The sequence below is a fragment of the Actinia tenebrosa genome, unplaced genomic scaffold (assembly GCF_029948245.1).
Source record: "Actinia tenebrosa isolate PJP-AT-01 unplaced genomic scaffold, QUT_ActTen_1.0 PGA_scaffold6__47_contigs__length_16458017, whole genome shotgun sequence".
In the NCBI taxonomy this organism is placed as follows: Eukaryota; Metazoa; Cnidaria; class Anthozoa; order Actiniaria; family Actiniidae; genus Actinia; species Actinia tenebrosa.
Window position 1 is genome coordinate 16,315,522 of NW_028292583.1, and position 21,791 is coordinate 16,337,312.

General features: G+C 39.3%; 3 protein-coding genes across 3 annotated transcripts; 1 reads left to right on the forward strand and 2 right to left on the reverse strand.

Annotated features, from left to right (window-relative positions):
* Positions 1-319: 319 nt before the first annotated feature.
* Positions 320-8,395, reverse strand: LOC148906222 (ubiquitin carboxyl-terminal hydrolase 38-like). Its single transcript, XM_089038986.1, has 7 exons — positions 7,378-8,395; positions 6,488-6,589; positions 5,609-5,767; positions 4,972-5,162; positions 4,521-4,617; positions 2,901-4,355; positions 320-738 (listed from the first exon to the last, which is right to left on the reverse strand). The coding sequence occupies exons 1-7, from the start codon at positions 8,305-8,307 to the stop codon at positions 586-588; spliced, it is 3,087 nt and encodes a 1,028-aa protein (XP_088895112.1). The 5' UTR covers positions 8,308-8,395; the 3' UTR covers positions 320-585.
* A 1,160-nt stretch (positions 8,396-9,555) lies between these two features.
* Positions 9,556-10,962, forward strand: LOC148906223 (uncharacterized). The gene has a single exon (XM_089039429.1). It carries the CDS (start codon positions 9,556-9,558, stop codon positions 10,960-10,962), a length of 1,407 nt encoding a protein of 468 aa, XP_088895555.1.
* A 2,597-nt stretch (positions 10,963-13,559) lies between these two features.
* LOC116288330 (fibroblast growth factor 1) lies at positions 13,560-20,738 on the reverse strand. The gene is made up of 4 exons (XM_031695105.2): positions 19,495-20,738; positions 18,917-19,202; positions 15,861-15,964; positions 13,560-15,431 (listed from the first exon to the last, which is right to left on the reverse strand). Exons 1-4 carry the CDS (start codon positions 19,513-19,515, stop codon positions 15,219-15,221), a joined length of 624 nt encoding a protein of 207 aa, XP_031550965.1. The 5' UTR covers positions 19,516-20,738; the 3' UTR covers positions 13,560-15,218.
* Positions 20,739-21,791: the final 1,053 nt, after the last annotated feature.

Below are 21,791 nucleotides of genomic sequence, written 5' to 3' on the forward strand. Positions count from 1 at the left end.
ACGTATATATGACATGCTAACATGATATCTGTCTGATGAAGACTAGAATATTTATTTGTCTTAATTGTAGCAATTACGTTTTGTATCTGTCTGATGAAGAATGGAATATTCAGTATTATTGTCTTGTAGCTGACTACAAATTATTAAAATAGTTTTCTTGTCATTAAGTGGAAAGTCAGACTCATTTCTTGGTAGCTACGATTAACATGCAGTGAAGCTCGGGGCCCAGAGATTGAGAGGTCCTTCAGGATAAAGAGGATAGGGATGCTCGTTGACGAGAAATCGGGAAAAAAAATACCCTATATAAATACAAAGACGATTCAGAAGTTAGTTTGATTTAGTTTACGGCACCTATTTAACGGTTTGACTGAATTCACAACGCATCAGCTACACGATGTACCTATTCCGTTAGTATATGCCTATTCCGCCTATAATCCGCTAAATCGGAAATCTCTAGTTCATTTACTGAATTAGTATTAACTTAGAACCCAGAACCATTATAGACTATAGCAAGATGTTCTTCCTGACTTGCCTGATAGTACTAAGATGTGTCTGTCTATCTGTCTGTCTGTCTGTATATGCTCGTCAGAAGATAAATCGATTGAAAGGCGTCGAGTAACCTGCCCCAGGGCCACAACTACTGTTTGAAGATCCACTGTCGTCATCATCATCATTATCACGTGATCTTGAGGGCGTTAACTTGGGTTTAGTGAGCATGCGCGACTCATGTTCAATTTCCTGCGGAGAAGAAAAAGACAAAAGCAACCGCAATAAGTACGACTTCAAGAGTGCTTGACAGTTTAGTCGAACGTACAGTTCTGAATACAAACGTTTTCAGAATAAGATAAGGGAAGGGCATTTTGTCTGAAATGGGGAAAATAACGCCCAAACAAAAGTTTTATCAGTTTTCTTTTTCAGAGCCAGCTGAGCAGAATATTAAGGTTTTTTCGTTTACTTTCGTTCATTAGAGAGTTTTAGATTGACTTTTTTTCCTCCCCACAAACGGCAAACGTGACCACGTTTTCATAGTTTTCGTGTATTTTACTTTACCTTTTACAAACCTTCTCACCAAGCGCAAATACTCTTTTGTTTTTCTACTACTTGGACTTTTTTGCGATTCTTTTTCAGTAATTTAAAAGAATTTTTTACTGGTCGACTGACGTTTCACGTTTGCCGTGAACGTAAATCTAAAACTCTCTATTGATAGATTTCTTCCGCGGCTGGGCAAATGTAATTCAATCAATCAAGCCCTATTCCTGTCTCATTCATATTCCATTCGGGTTTTATCTTGTAAGACTACTTCAGTCGCGCCACATATTGGTCACTGACAAAACACAACGGTTCTCACTAAAACCAAGTCTCCGGTACTTGAGTACAGGAGTCTTAAAAAAACAAACAGAATGGCTATCAATCTAAATGCAACAGACTGGCTTTTGACAGCTCGAGCAAGTGTGACCAAGTGCAAACTAAATTACATGAAAATGACGAAGCCTTGAAAGCAATGAGAATGATATTCAATAGTGCTCGCTAGTGTACATCCTGTTCGAGAAAAAATTCCGGTTTTCTTGATCAAAGTCTGATCGTAAACGGATACACTTTGTACAAAAGAAATTAAAAGACTAGAAGGGATGTACACGTCCTGAATAAGCAAATACAGTCTAATAATTCAATGTAGAATGTTCACCTTCTTGTTCTTTTTTGAATTGATTTATGATGGCTCAGCAGATGGGGAGGATAGAATATTCTAGTTTTTCGATGACTTATTAATATAATATTGAAGAAGAGACAATATAGCGTGGTTGGCTATGATGTTGATAACAATAAATACAATATAGAACCAATTTGACTATTAAAGTTACTAGAAAGGAAGAACAAAAAAATCTTAGGACAAAGAAAAAAAGGAAAGCAATTTCTCTTTTTGTGCTAAATATTTTTTCAATTCCCTTATCAAATGTGATCACCGATGCTATTAACACCATACAATTTCTTTTCTTGACTTTATGATAAGGGGAAGTATATGTTCTGGAAAAAGGTGTGATCTTTATCAGTGACAACTTCCATTATCGCAACACTGATCGACTTACAAAAGGCAAGAGATTCCGGCGTCTGAGGGGGCAGGGAAATAAAAAACTTCAACGAACTGGGGTCATTATTATGTGAAGTGTGACAAGGAAACGTTATAGCAGAATAATGTTACCAAATATGTTTTATACCGTTCGAAACACATATTGTTTGAATAAATGAAGAGATGGATAAAAAAATAAATAAATAGAATCGTGGAAAACGTTTGCTTCAGAACTCCTTGAAATAATTACGGAAGCGGGTAGATGCACTATATTCTACAACGATGTCAGTAGCTTTATTATCATGCTCAATTCCAAATTTAGAAGCCTAATCGGTTTTCTGCACTCAAATGGCTTTTTTTCTACCGCTGTACTTGCACATTTCAATAGGTGTCAGGTGTCAGGTGTCAGGTGATCTATTGTTGCGTAGCCACAGGCTTCAACAAATTGTATGTGCATCGTTGTTCATGAATATCAAAATGTGAGGACAGCTAAAAACGATAACGCTGTCATAACTAATCACACCAAATTCTAAATACACGGTACGATTTTTCCTCGCGATTGTTGCGTGCAACATGTTGACGACACGAAATGCTTCATATAAATAGACCGAAACAGAAACTTGCTTATGATGGTAAATGGCAGTTAAAACTTGGAGTAAGCATGCTGCGCGCGATTAGATGGTTCTCCCGATGGCTTTGATAGAAATGGCGGGAAACTAGTGCCAAAATACGCTCACTCGCCCCCTCATCCCCAGATCTATTAAAGCCTCACTACGAACGATACAAAACGGTAGGGTACGTTCTCCAACAGTCATACAAAATCATCTCAACTAACCTGCAGATAAAGTAGATTGTCAAGATTGACCAAATCCAGAAGATCTTGTCTGATCTTACATTCCTTGGTTTCCATGGCTACCCCAGACACACTGGGTCCACGACTTGAACCAGCGTATTTACTAATGTTCTTATAGATTAACACATAGGGAGTGTCCTTGGGAAATCGTTTTGTGATTTCCGAGAAAGTCTCAAACTTCGCGGACGATACTCTACTGTCGTTAAACAAGCACCAAGAATGGTTGTCCGTGCCGACCAAATGAAGTGGCTTTTTACCGCCACTACTTTTATCATTGTTTTCATTGGCTGTGACGTCATCATCCTGGACCACGTGACCCGAGGGCCTCGCGTAACAGTAGTAGTGCCCGCTCTCGGACGACACCCCAGAATGCACCACAACGGACGTTAGCGCGTACATAGTTTCTGAGGGAAAGTTCTCTAGCGGTAGCGCACTAGAGGCACTATCAGCTACCATTGGTGCGCTAGGAGGAGCGCAATCGAAATCTTGTTTAGTGCACTTACTAGGCGGTGCTTCCATTTTTTCATCGTTCAGGCATTTATCTATAGGGGGTGTATGGCGCTCTTCCAGTACAGGAGAGCCCCGTTTGGCTTCCTCTTCCTTGACTCGGATGATATTATTCGACAGTTTTAATTTTAATGGATATGTAACACTCTGTAGGATCTTTGATCTCTGGTGTGTCGTCACATTGTAAGAGAACCTTTTCAGATTCAACACAAGGAATCTCGGAGCCTTAGAGATAACGACACTGCGCTCGGCTACTTGCAAGCTTTGGCACTGTTCACAGTGATACTGGTTTGACCCTTCAAGAATTTCGGGTTCAAAGAAATACCCAAGCATTTCTTCCAAGGATATACTAGGATCTTCAGCTCCTATCCCATAGGTAGACACCTTGCTCTGAGATCCAGAGCTCTTTGGCAGTGTATAGTTATTGGTCGGAGAACTGGGCCCTGACTCTGAACTAGACTCGCTTTCGCCTTTGCTATTGGATGAGATTGATGGTACCGATGGGCGTTGGCCGATATCTCCCCCCTTTAGACTCCTATCGGAGCTAGGTATGTTGGCGTTTTCTGCTGGTTGGTCGACAAGAGGTTTACCTGGTCCGTTAGATAAGTCTCGATCCACCCAAGTGCTGTTTTGAGGAAAGGCTAGAGGTAAATCAATGAAGACTTCTTCACGGTATGACACATAGTTACAGCGTCTACATCGATGACACACCAGTAGTTTTCCTTCAAACGTGTCCTCGATAATGTTACTATGCAGTTGCCTATGAGGGATTTTCTCTTTGAGTTCAGTTAAATTCGAGACAACCTTGTCTTCTTCTTCGATTCTGTCCAGAAGGTACTTGAGGAATTCTGAACAATCTTGTTGGGACCCGGGGGTGAACCATGGGGGACGAGCCACATGATGGAACTTGGACGGGGAAAATGCGGCACGCTGTGAAAAAAAGCCACGACATGAGTCAGGCTTCCTGTGACATTTCTAGGGGAAGATGCTATTTTTAATTGAGATACTAGTGGTGAATATGGTGAAATGTTTATAAGAGTATTATGGGAGTGGAATGAATGATAAATACCCTAGCCTCAATATATGTGCACTTGCCTGTGACATTTTGAGAAATACGAACAGTTCCTGCAGCCGATAAATGACCTTTTCAAAAGCTCTGGTAGTATTCCTTTCCATGAGTAAGCATTTAAACCTAGCATTTAAAAAAACTCATTTAGTAATTTCCTTGTTGTATACTCAGGGACACTTTCAGAGACTCAAGATCAGGCTAATACATTCCAAATAAAGCTTCCAAGATTTTGAAATAAAGACTTTGCCCCATCAAGTGATGGTAGCCATGACAGGAGGCACAAAAATAGAGCATTTTTTTACCCTGGGAAACTGAATTCTTTCTCATGTAAATCAGATTAGGCCAGATTCAATTATTCCTGCCCTCCAGTCATGGCTGCCATCATGTGAGGGTGCAAAGCATCTATACTCTAAATATTGCATGCTTGATGTCCCTGACCCTACCCTAGACAGATTTGTTACCATTGTATGTACTTACTCATCCAGCATGTACAAAGCCTGTATAATACTGTTCATATAACAGGTATTACCCAGGTTGACCAGTCCTGTTCTTCCTGTTTCTGACTTGGGCGTCATTCTGGACGGTGGTATCTGGTTGAATGCTTGCGCAGACCATGCAGCCTGGGCCAGCCACTTCTTGATCATGGCTTCAGATGGCTTGGTGAAGTCCTAATAGGAATCAAAAATGAAATGGGAAAAATGAAAGAAAGATAATTATTTTTTAGGATGACATTTAGATGGGCAAGATTAATATGGATGGATGGATGGATGGATGGATGGATGGATGCATCGGTGGTTGGATGGGTGGATGGATAGCTTGACAGACAGATAGGTGATGGAAAGAAGGATGACAGAATAGATTGCTGGATGGATGGATGGTAGGATGAATGGATATATGGACAGACAGACAGATGAATGAAGAGGATGAGATGGATGGATGGTTGGATGAATGGAAGGAGGGATTGTTGGATGAATAGTTCCTATTAATAGGTTTGCCATGCTACCCCCCTCCCCCCCCCCCCCCTCACCCCCACACACAAACAAGGAACTTAAAATCAACACAATAAAGATGGGCTTTAGCTAGCTTCATACGATTACAATATAAGACAGAATACCTGTAGACTATCCAACACAGGCCCATAGAGCTCTGGAAAGCCAGAATGCTGATACATCAAAATGTGCATCAACTCAGCTAATGTCTGTAGACATGCCTTTGATGATGCAGTGTTTTCTTTCTTCAGCGTTTTAACCAAATCTGGGACATTTTCTACAATCTAAAATGATAGGGAACAGTGTTAGAGCACCACAGCTTTGTTAGTGTATATACACTATTATATGTTTATCTTCTCATCTTATTATCTTCATTTACAATTTGCTTCAATTTTGCTTACGAAATTCTTAGTTTACCGAGTCCAATCCATGGGCCTTGGGAAAACAAGAATATAATTACAATACGAGGTATTATAAAAAAATCAAAAACAAAATCAAGTAATCATGAGAGTCTTTCTAATGCTGTGTGCAGCTCCAAAAAGAGCGATCTTCTGTACTTCTGTGATAGAGATGTCCCCTTTTAAATGGTTGACATATTGTTCTAGTCCTTTGTGAATTAACCCTAGTGCCCCAATGACAATAGGTATGGTTTTTGTTTCCATACCCCACATTTTTTAAATTTCTATTTCTAGATCTTTGTACTCTGATTATTATGATTATGATTATGATTATGATTATCTTAGTTCTTCAGAAAAGTGATACGCAATAGACCTCTTCGGCTCTGACGTAATGCTTTCCCATTTCAGACCACGTGTCATTCCATAGAGTATCATTTCTTTGTTTAAGGTTTGCGTCGGTTGCACATCATTGAGAAGACACATGAATATGGATACAACTCAAACAAAGAATATTATTCTCAAGGGAATGACACGTGGCCTGAAATGGGACAACATTACGCTGAGCTGAGGAGGTCTATTATGACTAGGTTTTTTCAACCTTCTTACCAAATGAAATGCTTGTGGAGAATGCTTGAAGCTCAGGAGCATGTGTGATAATACTCCCATAGTACTGTCTCTGACCATTGGAAATAACAGTCTACTAAAAACCTGTAATGAAATAAAGTGAAGACATCAGGGAAGATCCCAGGAAATTCTTTGACCTCCTAAATAATATATTGTATAATATAAGGTTTTGCCTATCTGTAACTACACATTAATGTCTGTTGTCTGCCTGCCTGTCTCAGTGCTGTCTGTCTGTCTCATTGTTGCTTTGATTGCTTGTAAGTCTGTCAATCTTATTGTCATTGGACATCTTTCTCTATCTGTGTGAAGGGTTCTTAAAGATTATTCCATTTTTCACTCATTGAAAGATTATTTTTTTAAATTCCAAATTTGATTACAAAATTCTTTAAAAAAGACAGAAATGGTACATAAAAATTATATTTACCAGTTACAGTTAAAAAATTGATTTTAAAACTGTATGTTTGTTAGATATTTTAATGACAACATAGAATTTGATTTAGTGGTTATAGTCAAGATGATACATGTATTTTTCTAATAATTTCATAGCCCATCTACTTTTGGTTAGTTTATGCATCATCACCCTTACTTGTTTCACTGTTTTTACTACATTATTAAATACCTCAGCCTCAAACAAGTCTAGGCTGATGACCACAACCTCAAGATAGAATCTATACTAATAAATGTTCATAGAGAAAATCAATTAGGCATTCTGTTATACAATGTATTTTGTGTTAATTCAATCAAAATTTTTTTTTGTCTATTTCAAAATTAAATTGATGTATAATATATAATAGATAATATAATTAATTGTCTGTACATAAATTGGGTTCTATTTTGTCTTTTTAAAATATTTTCCTTATTTTCTATTTTACCTGAGGTAGTTTTTCAAGAGTGACTTGAATTAGGATATTGTGTTTTTTAGCCATAGCGAGAGCCCGTAAAAAGCATATTATCCACTGATCAACTCGTCTTCCCCCAGGCCAAGACAGCCAGCTAATCATACGAGTTAAAGCTAACGCAAGGTTCTCATCAGACACTGATGGACTGCAAGCCACCATTTTAGTGGAACTGTCAATCACTTCTGGGGTAAAAAACTGCACAACTGATGCAACAGCAACAGATGGGTTTGGTCCATGGGAGGAAATAATTTTGAATAACTCAGTTAAAATAGGTAAAATGTAATTTTGATTCTTCATCAGTACACGATTCATCAAGGCTGCAACGAATCCAGCATTTCTTATACAAGTTTTCAATTCCTCTTTCGAGGATTTTGGTAAATCTGTTTTGGCAAGACAATACAGTAATGAAAAGCACGTTTGGACAAGATGGTCCCCAACTGGCCAGCAATGGTTATATTCTATAAGAAGACGACAAACTGACGCACAGAAGTCTATATCAGACTTCTGGCTAATCCAAATATTAGCACGATGACGAACTATTGTGTAGAGTGAAAATATTTGAGTCGTATGTTGGAGCAGTTCAAACGATGTTCTGATGTAATTCACCGATGCAACGCTCATTTCTTGACTGTTTTCCACATAGCTCAATAAATATTCCTCCGTAAAAAATCTCTGGAAGACTTCTTTGTGGTGTTTTGCCCACGAAGTAAGGATTAATTTTCCGCTGTCATTCAAAAAAACTGTGTTTTCTTTGGCCATCCATTGAGAACTAATCTCAAAGATGGATTTACACTGCTCTTCCGGTATCTCGTTTGCTGATTTAGACACGAGTTGTTGTATCAGTATCTTTTTTACGTCTTCTGGATGGTCTGAAGCCACTATTCCTTTAAGTATTTGGTCCATATTTAAAGATCTTGAGTTAAAAACCCATTTTTTTCGCTGATAAAACAAGACGTACAGTCAATCTTCCTAAACTTGTCTTTTTCCGTGATACCCGGATGAAGCGCAAAATCATCCTAAGGGGGTAGGAGACGGGATTTTTTTTTCTTGAACTTTTCTAAATTTCCTGCATGCTTTCAATATTTTTAAGAAACGCAGGAAAACGCTCATTAAAGACATAAGAGAGATCTTTTTTCCTTTTTTCCAAAAAAAGAGGAACAAAAAAAAAAAAGAGAAACAAACCACAAACCAGTACATAATAAAACTAAAAGCTTTATTTTACAATGCATAGAAAGGTTATGTACATTTTATTCTACAATTTTACTCAAATATGAAATAATATTTTAAAAATATCATTTTTTTGGTGGGGCCCCGTTTTTTGGGAAATATGATCAATTACTGAAATAACACAGGAAGCCCAAATCCAGTGTTTTTGTTACGAGTCGAGGTGCTGTTAGTCGGAGAATGGCAGTTTTACCCCTGGGCCGGGTTGTTCAAAGCTGGATTAACGCTAATCCAGGATTAACTCTATAGGTCTTATTAGAGTTAACCAAGGATTAGTACTAATCAGGCTTTGAACAACTGGGCCCTGAAGACAAGTTTACCAAAATTCAGTTGGCTGGCAGTCTTAATACCTTCCCCACCCTCATGAGCTCATCCCCATTTATTGTCTCAGTCACTAACTATGCCCAAGAAGTACTAGCATAAGATTCTAGGATCTCGCTTTTACTACAATTACGTATGTATATACAATGTGCCTTATGAGTTCTGGATCGAAAACATAAAATAGCTTTGAGCATATTTTGCATCATATTTCAAAAGGATCGCGCATGCGCGCGCTTTTAAATATATATCGAAATATATCGTCCACTTTTTTATTATCAATCTAAAATAGATTTCATTTGTGAGAGAAATCACGTCATGCAAGGTCATAAAAATCTCCTGCTAACTATTGTCCCGAAAATTCAAGTTAAAGATCCAAAATCTCGTACATCGTGCAAACCTAAAATACAATAGAATTAAAAGTGTCCTCTGTTATGTAGTTTGGGCTACCTGTGGTGGTCACGTGATTGCGGTGTGTGACCACATGGCGGGGAGCAACGTATGTAAAACGTTTTAGTTATAATAAAATAAGTTGGATAACACCACGATTACCGTTGAACCCTTAAACATAACATTGGCGACGAGGAGCGGAGTAATCGATTGGTAGAAATGAACGAAAAAGCGACGGCAAGTGCCGAAAATCAACCTGGAATAAACAGTCTTGGCCCAGCAATGGCGAGTTGTTTTGGAAGAATGAACGAGTTCAATCCCGACAACGAAGATTGGTTGACGTATGTGGAGCGGTTGGAAATGTTTTTCATAGTCAATAATGTCCCAGAGGGCAAAAAAGTCGCAAGTTTAGTTACCTTAATGGGAGGTAAGATGTATTCGTTGTTAAAGAATTTAACAGCCCCAACCAAGCCAACCGAGAAGTCCTATAAAGAAATAGTGGAAATCATGGCGAGACACTTGACGCCCAAACCCATTGTCACTGCTGAGAGGTATAAGTTTCACAAGTATGAGCAAGAGGAAGGCCAGTCTGTAAGAGATTTTCTAGCTAAGATTCAGAAACTAGCAGAAACTTGTGCTTTTGGAGCGTTTCGTGACGAAGCCCTGCGAGACAAGTTAGTTTGTGGTCTGAGAGACAGGTCCATCAAAAGGAAATTGCTGGGCGAAGAAGATTTACCTCTCAAGAAAGCCATAGAAATTGCTGTGGGAATGGAATTGGCAAATAAAGAAATGAATCAATTTCGCACTGAATCATCCCCAGTAAATTATATCCAAAGGGAAGAGTGTTTTCGATGTGGAAGAAGTAACCATTCCCCAGAGAAATGCGTTTTCAAAGATGCAGAATGTCATGCCTGCAAAAGAAAGGGGCACATTAAGCCAAAATGCCCTGAAAGAGGCAAGAAGGGAACAAGAGTCAAAACACAAGATCTGAGGAAGCCAGTGGAGTTGAAAAAGAAGAAGAAAAAAAATTCTAGGATCAAGTTGGTTGGCCACCAAGAACAAAGTAGTGAGTCTAGTGAGTCTGAAAGTGGTGATAGTGACCAATATAATCCCAATGAACGGCTCATGTGGAACCTCAGTCTAGATAAAACCAGAAAACCTGATGCAATTATGGTCCCAATTACTATCAATGACACTCCCTGCGAGCTAGAATTAGACACGGGAGCTGCAGTAATCATTACTAGAGGTAAGGGAACAGCATTAATGGGGAGAGACTGGCTGGCAAAAGTGAGATTAAACTGGGAAGAGATAAGTAATATCTATCGAGTCAATTGTCCAAAGCCTACATTAGCTGATTTAAAGAAACAGTACCCAACCTTGTTTGATGGGAAACTGGGCACCATCAAAGGAGTTACTGCCAAACTCCAATTGAAAGAAAAGGCAACACCTCAATACTTCAAGCCACGCCCCGTACCCTATGCTCTCAAGGATAAGGTGGCTGAAGAGCTAAGGCGGTTAGAAGAAGAGGGAGTTCTGAAGAAAGTTGAAAGTTCTGACTGGGCTACACCAATAGTACCAGTATTGAAACCTGATGGTTCAGTCAGAATTGTGGAGATTTTAAGGTAACATTAAACCCATACCTGGATGTACCTGAATACCCAATGCCTACCCCTGAAGAACTGTTTACTAAGTTGAATGGGGGTGAGCTTTTCACAAAGCTAGACCTCAGTAATGCCTATCAGCAGGTTCTTTTACATGAAGAATCACAGCCCTATGTGACAATCACTACTCACTTAGGACTGTACCGATACACAAGGCTTCCTTTTGGCGTAGCAGCGGCACCGGCATTATTTCAACAGATCATGATAAGCTACTAGATGGTTTGAGTCACACTGGAGGGATCCTAGATGACTTGATAGTCACAGGAGAGAACACTCCCCAGCATACAAAAAATTTGCATGCAGCTCTGAAAAGAATGGAATCACGTGGAGTGAAACTGAAGACATCCAAGTGTAGTATCATGCAGCCCAAGATCGAGTATTTTGCTTTCGTAGTTGACAGAGAGGGAATCCACCCCTCGCCAGAAAAGGTACGAGCGGTGCAGAGGGTGCCAGAACCTAAGAACAAAACTGAACTGCAATCTTTTTTAGGATTAGTTAATTATTACAGAAAGTTTATTCCTAACATGTCCTCGCTGTCAGCCCCACTCAACCAGCTGTTGGCTAAGGATGTTCCCTGGGTTTGGAGTGAGGAATGCCTGCAAGCTTTTCAAGCCTTAAAGGACACGTTAACGTCATCCAAAGTGTTAGTCCATTACAACCCAGCACTGGAAGTACAATTAGCAGCAGATGCCTCTCCTTTTGGCCTAGGGGCGGTGATTTCTCATGTCAGTCAAGAAGGTGTGGAACGTCCAATTGCTTACGCCTCTAGAGCATTAACATCGGCAGAAAGGAACTATTCAGTGATAGAGAAGGAAGCCTTGGCCATAATCTTTGGCATAAGGAAGTTCCAACAGTTCTTGTATGGGCGTAGGTTCACACTTGTGACCGACCACCAACCCCTCACATTATTGTTCGGTCCAAAAAAGGGAATCCCAGCTATTGCAGCATCAAGATTACAGCGATGGGCAATACAACTGTCAGCCTATCAATATGATATCAAGTATAGGTCCTCCAAAAAGAATGCAAACGCCGATGCATTGTCAAGGCTGCCAGAAACAGAGTCAACCGAACTGGATTTCGAATTCGATGAAGCTGGAGCAGTCAACAAAGTACAGATTGAAAGAGTACCAATTGATGTCAACCTCCTACGCACAGAAACAGCTAGGGACCCTCTACTATCCCGAGTCCTGTATTGGACATTGCATGGATGGCCAGAGAAACATGAAGTGCCAGACAATCTGAAAAGTTATTTCACCAAGATAGAGGAGCTCAGTGTAGAAGATGGATGCCTGTTGCGCGGGACACGGGTGGTGATACCAGCAAAATGCAGAGATCGGGTGTTAGCTGAATTACACTTGAACCACCCAGGAATTGTACGCATGAAAGCTTTGGCCCGGATACATGTTTGGTGGCCAGGCCTAGAAACAGACATTGAACACCTAGTTCGAAGTTGTGAGCAGTGTCAAAGCTCAAATAGTAGGGCACCAACTACCGCAGATAATCCCTGGATATGGCCCCATAAACCCTGGCAGCGACTTCACATTGATTATTGTGGTCCATTTCTTGGGGAGTCCTTCCTGATTGTGATTGATGCTAAAAGTAAATGGTTAGAGGTCCTACGTATGTCTAGCACTACTGCTGAAGCAACCATTGCTGCAATGCGTATGGTGTTTGCAACACATGGTTTACCTGAAGAACTAGTTTCAGACAACGGTCCACAGTTTATTGCTCAAGAATTCAAGGAGTTTCTGAAATGTAACAAGATCAAACACATCTTAAGTGCCCCATACCATCCCGCCTCTAATGGGGAAGCGGAAAGAGCGGTTCGAACCTTTAAACAAGCAATGAAAACTGTTAGAAAGGAGCCAGGAACACTAAATCAGAAGATAGCCTCTTTTCTTTTGAGTTACCGAACCACACCCCACACGGCTACTGGATATACCCCAGCTGAACTGCTAATGGGTAGGCGTATACGCACTAGACTAGATGTGCTACACCCTGACATGGCAAAGAAGGTTGCAAGGCCACAAAAAGGGCTTTGCAGTACAACACCAAAAAGACATTTTAGCGTTGGAGATCCAGTTTTAGTTCAAGATTACCGATCTAATACTAAGGAATCCTGGAGTCAAGGCGTTGTCCTGACCAAGCTAGGCCCAGTAACCTATCAAGTCCAAGTGGGAGAGTTCATTTGGAAACGCCACATTGACCAACTTAAGGAATTTGCAGAAAATGTGTGGCCACCCAGGAGAGAAGAGTTCCCGGAGACGTTGGGAAACTCTTTGTCACCTGTACCTCAAAGGGATGTCAACCCATCTGTACCACAGGGGGATGTAAACTCACCAACACAACAGCTGCCAGTACCCCAAAGAGATAGAGCTCTGCCAATCTCACCTATACCAGTCCAACCTGAAGCGAAAGGGCAGACCCTCCAAGAAAATCCCTCAGAGGTGATATCAACAAGAGATGCAGCAGGGAAACCAAGTCCTAAACCACCTTCATCAGGTCGACGTTACCCACTACGAGCGAGGAAACCACCTCAGCGTTTGATCAAAGAGTCATAGGAACATTTGACATTATGATTTAATTTGTTTATATTATTGGAACAGTTGTTGATTGTTTAGAACATTGAATTTCATAAGGAAGGAAGGAGTGTTATGTAGTTTGGGCTACCTGTGGTGGTCACGTGATTGCGGTGTGTGACCACATGGCGGGGAGCAACGTATGTAAAACGTTTTAGTTATAATAAAATAAGTTGGATAACACCACGATTACCGTTGAACCCTTAAACATAACATCCTCGATTATCGAAGTACTGGTATTTATAATTTTGTAAAACCAAAAACTTCATTGAAAATTGACTCGAACTTGAGTTTTTGTCCTTTTTATGTGATAAGTCGCATAATATTACCAGCATTTAATCACTTAACTATCATCCATTCATTATCCTCTCTCTCTTATATTACCTTTACATCATACTTGACCGCATGGCCATTATGCAGGAAAATAAGTCCTAGAGATTTTTCCTCTGGTAGTGCATGGATAAGGCACATATTTATCCCTAGACTAGAGGAACTTCATGGTGTATGTTTTCTGGAATGGCAGCTTTGAACCATCGCGGGATGGTAACAATGAGAGGAGGGTCTGCAGGAGGCCAATCGAATATAGTCTTTCCTGAATTCTGTCTTACGTAAATCAGATTAAACCAGATTCAATTATCCCTGCCTCCGGTCATGGCTGCCATCACGTGATGGTGCGCGAAAAGCCTCTATATGCAAAAGCAAAAGCTGGAAAGATGTGTTGACTTTGGTAATGAGATAGATGCCATTTTTGCAATTTCTTCATCCCTGACTATAACTAATTGTGACTGCACTTACTAATTTTCCCGCCAAAATCGAATCACGTGACATAAACATCCCTTGCTTCTTTATATACATTCCTATTTTATATATGTATATGTACAAACACATGAACAATAAATAGAGCAGGTTTTGTATAAGCGGGAAACACTGGGAACCATGACACCCAAATGGCTTCCGTAATCAGACACTACTATTGATTGAAAACAATCATTTCGCTCTTTGATTGGTTTAGAGACAGCCGTTTAACACCATTTAAGGATTGAATGTTGCAGTTATTCATGACTACGACTGTTTTCTGCTCATTAAAAACTGTTCGTTTTGATAATTAGTTTCATAATTACTAATAATTATTAATGATAGTTAATAATTATTCGTAGTAAATTGATTTAATAAAGGATTTCTAAAACACGGCTAATATAACCGACAAAGCTGATAATTCGATGCTGACTGCCAAAACTTTCTCGGATGCAAAATATTTTGTAATAAAGGTTGTGTGTGCAATCTCTTATCTAGAGCCTGCGCTCCTCCCGGTCAGCAATTTTCATTTCCCGTTGCTGACTTGGAGGACTGCAGGCTCCGGGTTGCGTGCGCATCCAAACTTTAAGAAGACAGAAGTAGTTTCCTATCCTATCCGGCCCAAAACAATTCGGTGCAGGAGTAAAAGTTTGGAGAACGAAAAGCGCACCCTGAAGAAAAAGGCCTATTGATCTATAATTTAACAGATCTCATACCTACGATAATATATGATTTCGTATATTAACTCTATCTTCACAACAAGTCGATCGATCGTCGCACAATATTTCAACATTTTCGGTCAAAGTATGTCAGCCGATTGTCTTCTTGCTAGTTATATATACCACTATCATCTAAATATACGTAGCACAATGAACTGCACGGCTCGTTGTCGTTTGGCTGTATTAACACCATGTTTTGCTTTACCATTTTTCTTGATTGCCACGTATAGTTCCTTGTTCTGGTTGTTGCTGTTGGATCCACTGTATTCATTTGAAGAAAATGTGTGAAATCCTGATTCTTCGAGCTTTTCTTTGAAAAGACATTCGTCATTTAAGGTTTGCTAAAGAAAACATTAATTAAAGGAAATATTAATATTTTTTGTAGACGACATGCATGGACAAGAGCACAAGTGGAAATGTCACGCTGGATTCCAGCAATATGGCGTCAACTTCAATCAGCTGATAAAAATGTTTGAATCTCATTATCTACTCAGAACGGTGGTCAAACACTGCACTGACCACCACGTGTTGTCAACCAAAAACTTGCAATTCAGCTGATGAACATTCCGCAAGAGGTAGTAGACTCAAATGAAACCCAGCATTTGCTTACAAAATAACAAGGATATAATGAGACATAGATGTGTGATATACTTGCGTGACAAGATGGTGACCAGAGTTGAAGGTGAGGAGGGCGGGGAGCAGGGTAAGAGTACAATCAACGTTTAATTTTAGCAAAACAAAAAACAAACAAAAAATCATGAAAGACTTACTGTTGCATAAAGAATTCCATATGCATTCATTGCTAAGTATTTCTGTGCTAATTGACCTTTAAACCGTACGATACTTTTACCGACTGACTCCATGATTAAATTAGCTGAAAAGAACAAAACGAGACAGCTATAAATAAATTGTACTCCTAGATAATATAAAACATAATTATACTGTCCCAACGTAGGCATTTAGTTACGGCTACTGAGAGGTACGTTGCAGTAATGCTCTGAATCTGCCGTCACAAGAAAATGAAGTAACAAAAGACACAGCGGCCATGTTGGATGATATGACAGAACAGACTAATGGCGAATCTTTTGTTAAACTCATCCATCATTGCGGCTGAGAAAACCGTCAATTCGAGCAGCTAACTAGTGTTCTTGCGCAAAAACAAGCTATCTAAAGCGATGAAAGCCAATATGAGACTCTCGAAAGAACTGGATTAAAAAAAGCACTAAAGAGCGTGTGAATGACCTTAAAATATTCTGAGCGGTGCGCTTGACTGCCCGTCTCTGATTGGTTGACGATCTCATACTCAGATCCCTTATTTCTTACTGCGATTGGTCGACAAAATTGATTGGTTGAAAATCTGCAGTAGTAGTGTTACATATAGGTCAAGGAATAAGGATATCCAGTGAGTCCTTGCGCCTTTCGTAAAGCGGCTTATATGTTTAATGCAAAGTGAAGACTTTGAAATTTAATGATGTGTAATACAAGTCGCATATAGACCAGGCTATGTATACTTCAATCTGTTTTTCACTGTCTGTAATTGTCTTAATGTTGGTGTAGTTTGCATGAGTTTAAGTCTAGGCGTATGATAGTCGTGTTGCTAGAGTATTCAATAAACTTTACAGCAGGCAATTTCAGGCATTATCAGACAAATTGTCATCACTATTTAAGAAGATTTGAACGCAATCAGAAGCACTAAAAACGACCGATCAAAGAAATACTTGAACAACATAACCAACCGTCACAGCACGAGAGGTTTATCTAACATCTGTTCTCCCGTTGCGATTGCTTTGCTTTTTTCTAGCCTTCAATTTACTGCCCTTTTGTTTTTGAAAACAAGGGCTCACTTCTTGATTAACCTCTCGACCAGGGGGGTCCATAATATGTCTATTAAGCTCACGAAACAATTAAGTTACTATACGAGAACTTTTGCCATTCCTCTATTTGTGTTTTAGAAAATCGGCACATTATAGTTGACTCTGGATGGCCTTTTTGTTTACAGTGATAATAATACATACGCTAAACCACTTGATCTCTTTTATTGAAATGAAATTTCCGGTGAAAACCAAAAGACAAATAGCCAGGCTGACATTTTGTGAAGAAATTTCTAGCAAGAAAAAGACCAACCGGGATCGATGATGATGTAACTTGTACAAGTGCATGTACAAGGTTGATTGGTTTTAGAGATGGTTAGAGTAAAAATAGCTTTGAAACTGTGAGAATAAACTTAAGGCATCTATATGTAGGTATAATCTCTCGGTTTTTGCCAATTTAGGTCTGTCATGTCTTGGAAGCGTAGGAAACATCAGCATGATAGAACAATTGTCATTTCACGGTCTTTTGCTCCTCAAGAAACTTCAAGTTATGACATATATACATTATGTATGCGGTGCACATTCTGAAAGCGGCCAATATATCGATGTTTAACGATAGGGATGGATATTCGATGTGTTATCTCGCGTTATCAAACAATAGCACTAGATAAGGGATCGTTATATTTATGATCAATTAGCGGTCCGTGTTGAATTGTGTAGCAATTAGCCTATTGACACGGAGACTTGGATATGGCGTCGTCATTCTTTAGACAAATCAAACATCCATTTGCGGCCTAATCTCTACTAAAATGGTTCCACGGCTTCCTATTCATTGCAAGTGTTGATTTTTCTTCCACTATTCCAATAGATTTTAAGGAGTTCGTGTCAACGTGGGAGACCAATGCGAGAGAAGTATTAATAACATTCGCTAGCGTTAATCCGCTCTGCTAATCCGTTTAGCGGTGTTTTGGGTCACCTAATCTGTCATATGCTATTTAGGTTATGCTATTTATATGCTATTTAGTCGATGTGGATCTTTGTTAAATTGGATGTAGTATTACCAAATGAATTGATCTCATATATTCTATTCTCAGCACTATTGACGCGAGGCAGCTGGACTTAACATTCTTTCACGACTTTGACAAATAAGTTGCTAAATGCTTTTCAATAGTCCTGTGAGCCAATGTAAATCACTTTAAGCTTGACCGTTTTTGTTGTCTTATTAGTTCTAATGACTCTAACTGACGCCATTATTATCATGCAAAATGTCGGCATCTCCTGATCTATGCTTAAGAATGGAACAGCCTCTCCACTCGATCTTGACTGCTTACAACCCATGACAATCGTCTACATGATCGACCAAAACCTCACTTGAGTTTGGCTTTAGTATAGGTATAAGCCACGCGAAAAGTTTTCAAACTTTCAATAAAACTTATCATTACTTCTCTTACAGGACTGTAAAAGAAGCCAATACATCTTTTTTGAGGAAGCTTAAAAAATCAGCTCCTTTTTGGGTCGGTTTTTTTTTCAGTTATCGATAGAAGGTCCAATATGTAACATATTTTTAAGTACCCCTGTCTGTCTATGATTTTTTTTCCCCGGGCAAAACTATCAAATTCATCGACAAATATATCATTATCAATAGATTTTTTTAAAGAAACTTTATCTTTGAAATCTACTATCAGAGCGCTTTGAGGTGTCCTGAATAGGCCAATTTGATTAACCTTGAAACAACCTCTGTGATGATCAACGTCAGGGCGCAGCTAGTTCATAGATCGAAAATGAAATTTTGCTTGTTAGGTTTTGCGAATAGAGGGGAAAAAAGAGACTCGGAGAAAAATCAGGAAGGGAAGCGGAGATCTAAAAAAACTTTACTGAAGTAAGCCGGAGGCTGTTGAGTCGAGACCTAAGGTGTGTTATACAAGAGACGCTTCAAAAGTTTGGTTAAGTTACTGCTAAGTGAAGTAACAGAACACTGCTGATCGTGTTTGTACAACAAAGTGGATACAACTTACCAAACTTGCTGTGACGATGTTTTGTGCCTTGGATTTTTCTTGAAGAAGGAATTTCTAGGAAGTATCCTGTCCTGGAGTACATTTTGACAATTGCATAGTTGGTTGGGTGCCTAGAAATTCTCGTCCAATCGGATTCGTTATGTTGTGGTTTCGCAGGAGTAGTTGGACGATGCCGCAGAACTCCTTTAGTTGTTGCTTGTTTAGCGATGTGGGAGTCTATTTTCTTAATCACCTTCGAAGATGAGGTTACCATCTGTAAACCCATCAAAACTGACAAACACATGAACTGTCAATATAGAAAAAAAAAACCATCAGTTAATGTATTCAACAAGTCTGGAGCTGAAAGGAAAGAACGTCAACGGTTTTCCAAGCGTTGCTTCAACGACTGCAACCTTCAATTAGTCACGACTTTGAAGAAATTTAAAGTCAAAATTAATTAATCCAAGTGTAAGAAATTAAAAAAGGATATGTGTCGCAGGTCAACGATGTTTAGAAATAAATTACTCCAGACTGATAATCTAGTATTTAGTAGATGTGTTGTAAACAGTGATAACAAAGACGAAGTGACTCTTAGTTACCTTGATGATTGCGAGCTCCATTCCTCTTGAGATGATAGACGATAATGATGATTCCAATGAGTGTCTGGTGCAATTTGTATCGTCATGACCGAAGTACCGACATGGTGTCGTTACGTTTAGAAACTTAGCAAGTCATGTGTTCTCGTAGCGTGAATACGAAGGCCTTCCTTCCGTTCTCCACCATTGTGTTTGGACCACAGTATAAGAATGTATTAAAGGCGCGACTGCCGACAGCTTATTAATATCTCTTTTCTACCCCAGACGTGAATTAGTGTTGGACGATAATTGTTAACCTCTGAAGAAAGGCCCGAGTGCCGACTATTAAAGTATGACATTCCAATGGGGTGCATATCGACAATTACTATTATTGGTGCTTGTGACGTTTCCTGAAGATTTCATACACTCCACATGCGAGGCACCTGGTATGAGCCAGGTTTTAGAATAGATTCTACTTCAGGAATAAACTTCACGGATATGCGCCATGGAATCCACTGATGTGTAGTTGCCGTATTATGTTCATAAAACAAGCCGCTTTGAATGCCTGGGATTCTTTGCTACGAGTTAAATACCCCTTTCGGCACACCACAAAAGGATGCATAAGTCCATCCAAAAAGATAACCATGTTGTTCGTGTTGAACTGCCGTCAAAAAAAAAAAAAAGAAAGAATGATTGAGTTGCGCATCCAATGGCAGCCGTTGTTGCCACCATCGATCAATCTCCTTGCAGATTCCTAGATTGCAGGCTTGTTGGTTTTGCATCTAAGTGCGTAAATGCCACGCTCTCACGCGCACGATTGTTACTCCTAAGTAAATACAAACTGGATCCACTTAGGAAGACAAAAATAATGAATGATTTCAATTCACAAGAGAATTAAGCGTCGTTTAACAAATGCCTTCCATAGGTACCGGCATTTGTGTCTGTTGGTTGGGTAATAATCCTCGAGCAGTTCTTGCACGCAACTTGTTGTTTCCCTTAGTCTTTTCCACCTTGCGGAACACACACTACAAAAGTTAATTCGAGGTCAAACCATAATTTCCGGTATCCCTCACCAACTGGGCTTCCGTAAAACGCAGTATTCAATGTCAAAGCATAAGTACCTTGACTATTTACCCGTATCAGTCATAAAAGATTTCGATCAACTACGGAAAGGACCACGACTTTTTTGTCAAGAGATGTGAGTTAGTCAAATTTGTCCAGTAGTTTGATAGCCAAATGAAATCCAAACAAGGATCATCCAATTGGTTAAAAAAAATAAAAATAACAACAATATATCATGGTGTTAGTGTATAGCAATTTAAGCAAGAATATTAGGATGACACTGTGAACCATCTAATTGCCCTCCTGGGCTTTAGGGAATGCTACCGATTCACTAAACATCTTAAGAACAGACTGACGTTACCATAGATACGATCTATAAATATTGAAGGTTATTGCTCAACTTCTTAATCCTAAATGCGAGATTCGTCTTCCGAAACTAGAATCATAATCACGACGCTTTGAACTGTACAAATTACGAAATTATACCAATTTGTAAAACAAAAAGGAACAATTTGCTAAAGCGACTTTGGAATGTCGAAATTTAATTGATGTATTATCTGAAAGTTAATTTACTAAAAAGAATTAATTCCAAAAATAAAATAACTACAATTTCGACCTAAAAGCCAAGGTCGAGGGCTTAAATCACTGGTGAATGTCACTGGGGATAAAAAGCCAGAATTTTTATTTGTTTTTCTTATGGAGTTTGCATCAAAAGGTACGGCTGAAGAGGTCACTACTGATGACGCAGTGAACTCAACTCAAACATATACGTATGTTACGTTAGCTGTCTGTGATGTATTTATTGTAAGCATTGCGGTATATTGGGTCTAAGAAGCGCAGCTGCACAGCTGTTAGCGCGGTGACTCTTGGTGGATATGATCGCGTGTTTAACGACATCGGCGCAGCGGGTCACATCAAAACATGGGTGGCATCTGTAAACTTTATGAGGTTCTAATGTTTGCTCGTTATAAGTGTTGTGAGCTAAGCAGATGACACGCAAGGCTTGATCTGTTACTCGGTTCTCAGTATAATAGTTGTATTCTGCAGCATTTAGTGACGTTACGAAGTCATGATCTAGAAGTAAAACTTTCCCCAAACATTATTCTTTCCTCTTCTATTCTAAATCCTTTAAAAGTTTGCAAAAAGTGTATGGCTTGCAACTCCAAAATAAATTTCTTATTTCTATTTCTTATCGAACCCTGTAACAAAATATTAATCTGGACTGATCAAAGTCAGGGCACGGCTAACACACAGATGGA

What these genes read in the sequence shown, in the direction of transcription:
- LOC148906222 (XM_089038986.1), bottom strand. Translation starts at nt 8,307, where the DNA reads ATGGACCAAATACTTAAAGGAATAGTGGCTTCAGACCATCCAGAAGAC. An exon ending in CTCTTGAAAAACTACCTCAG is followed by an intron (nt 6,590 to 7,377) that starts GTAAAATAGAAA and finishes ATTTCATTACAG; the next exon opens with GTTTTTAGTAGACTGTTATT. An exon ending in CTGTGTTGGATAGTCTACAG is followed by an intron (nt 5,163 to 5,608) that starts GTATTCTGTCTT and finishes GATTCCTATTAG; the next exon opens with GACTTCACCAAGCCATCTGA.
- LOC148906223 (XM_089039429.1), top strand. Translation starts at nt 9,556, where the DNA reads ATGAACGAAAAAGCGACGGCAAGTGCCGAAAATCAACCTGGAATAAAC.
- LOC116288330 (XM_031695105.2), bottom strand. Translation starts at nt 19,515, where the DNA reads ATGGAGCTCGCAATCATCAAG. An exon ending in TGGAGCTCGCAATCATCAAG is followed by an intron (nt 19,203 to 19,494) that starts GTAACTAAGAGT and finishes CTATATTGACAG; the next exon opens with TTCATGTGTTTGTCAGTTTT. An exon ending in ATGGAATTCTTTATGCAACA is followed by an intron (nt 15,432 to 15,860) that starts GTAAGTCTTTCA and finishes TGTTTTCTTTAG; the next exon opens with CAAACCTTAAATGACGAATG.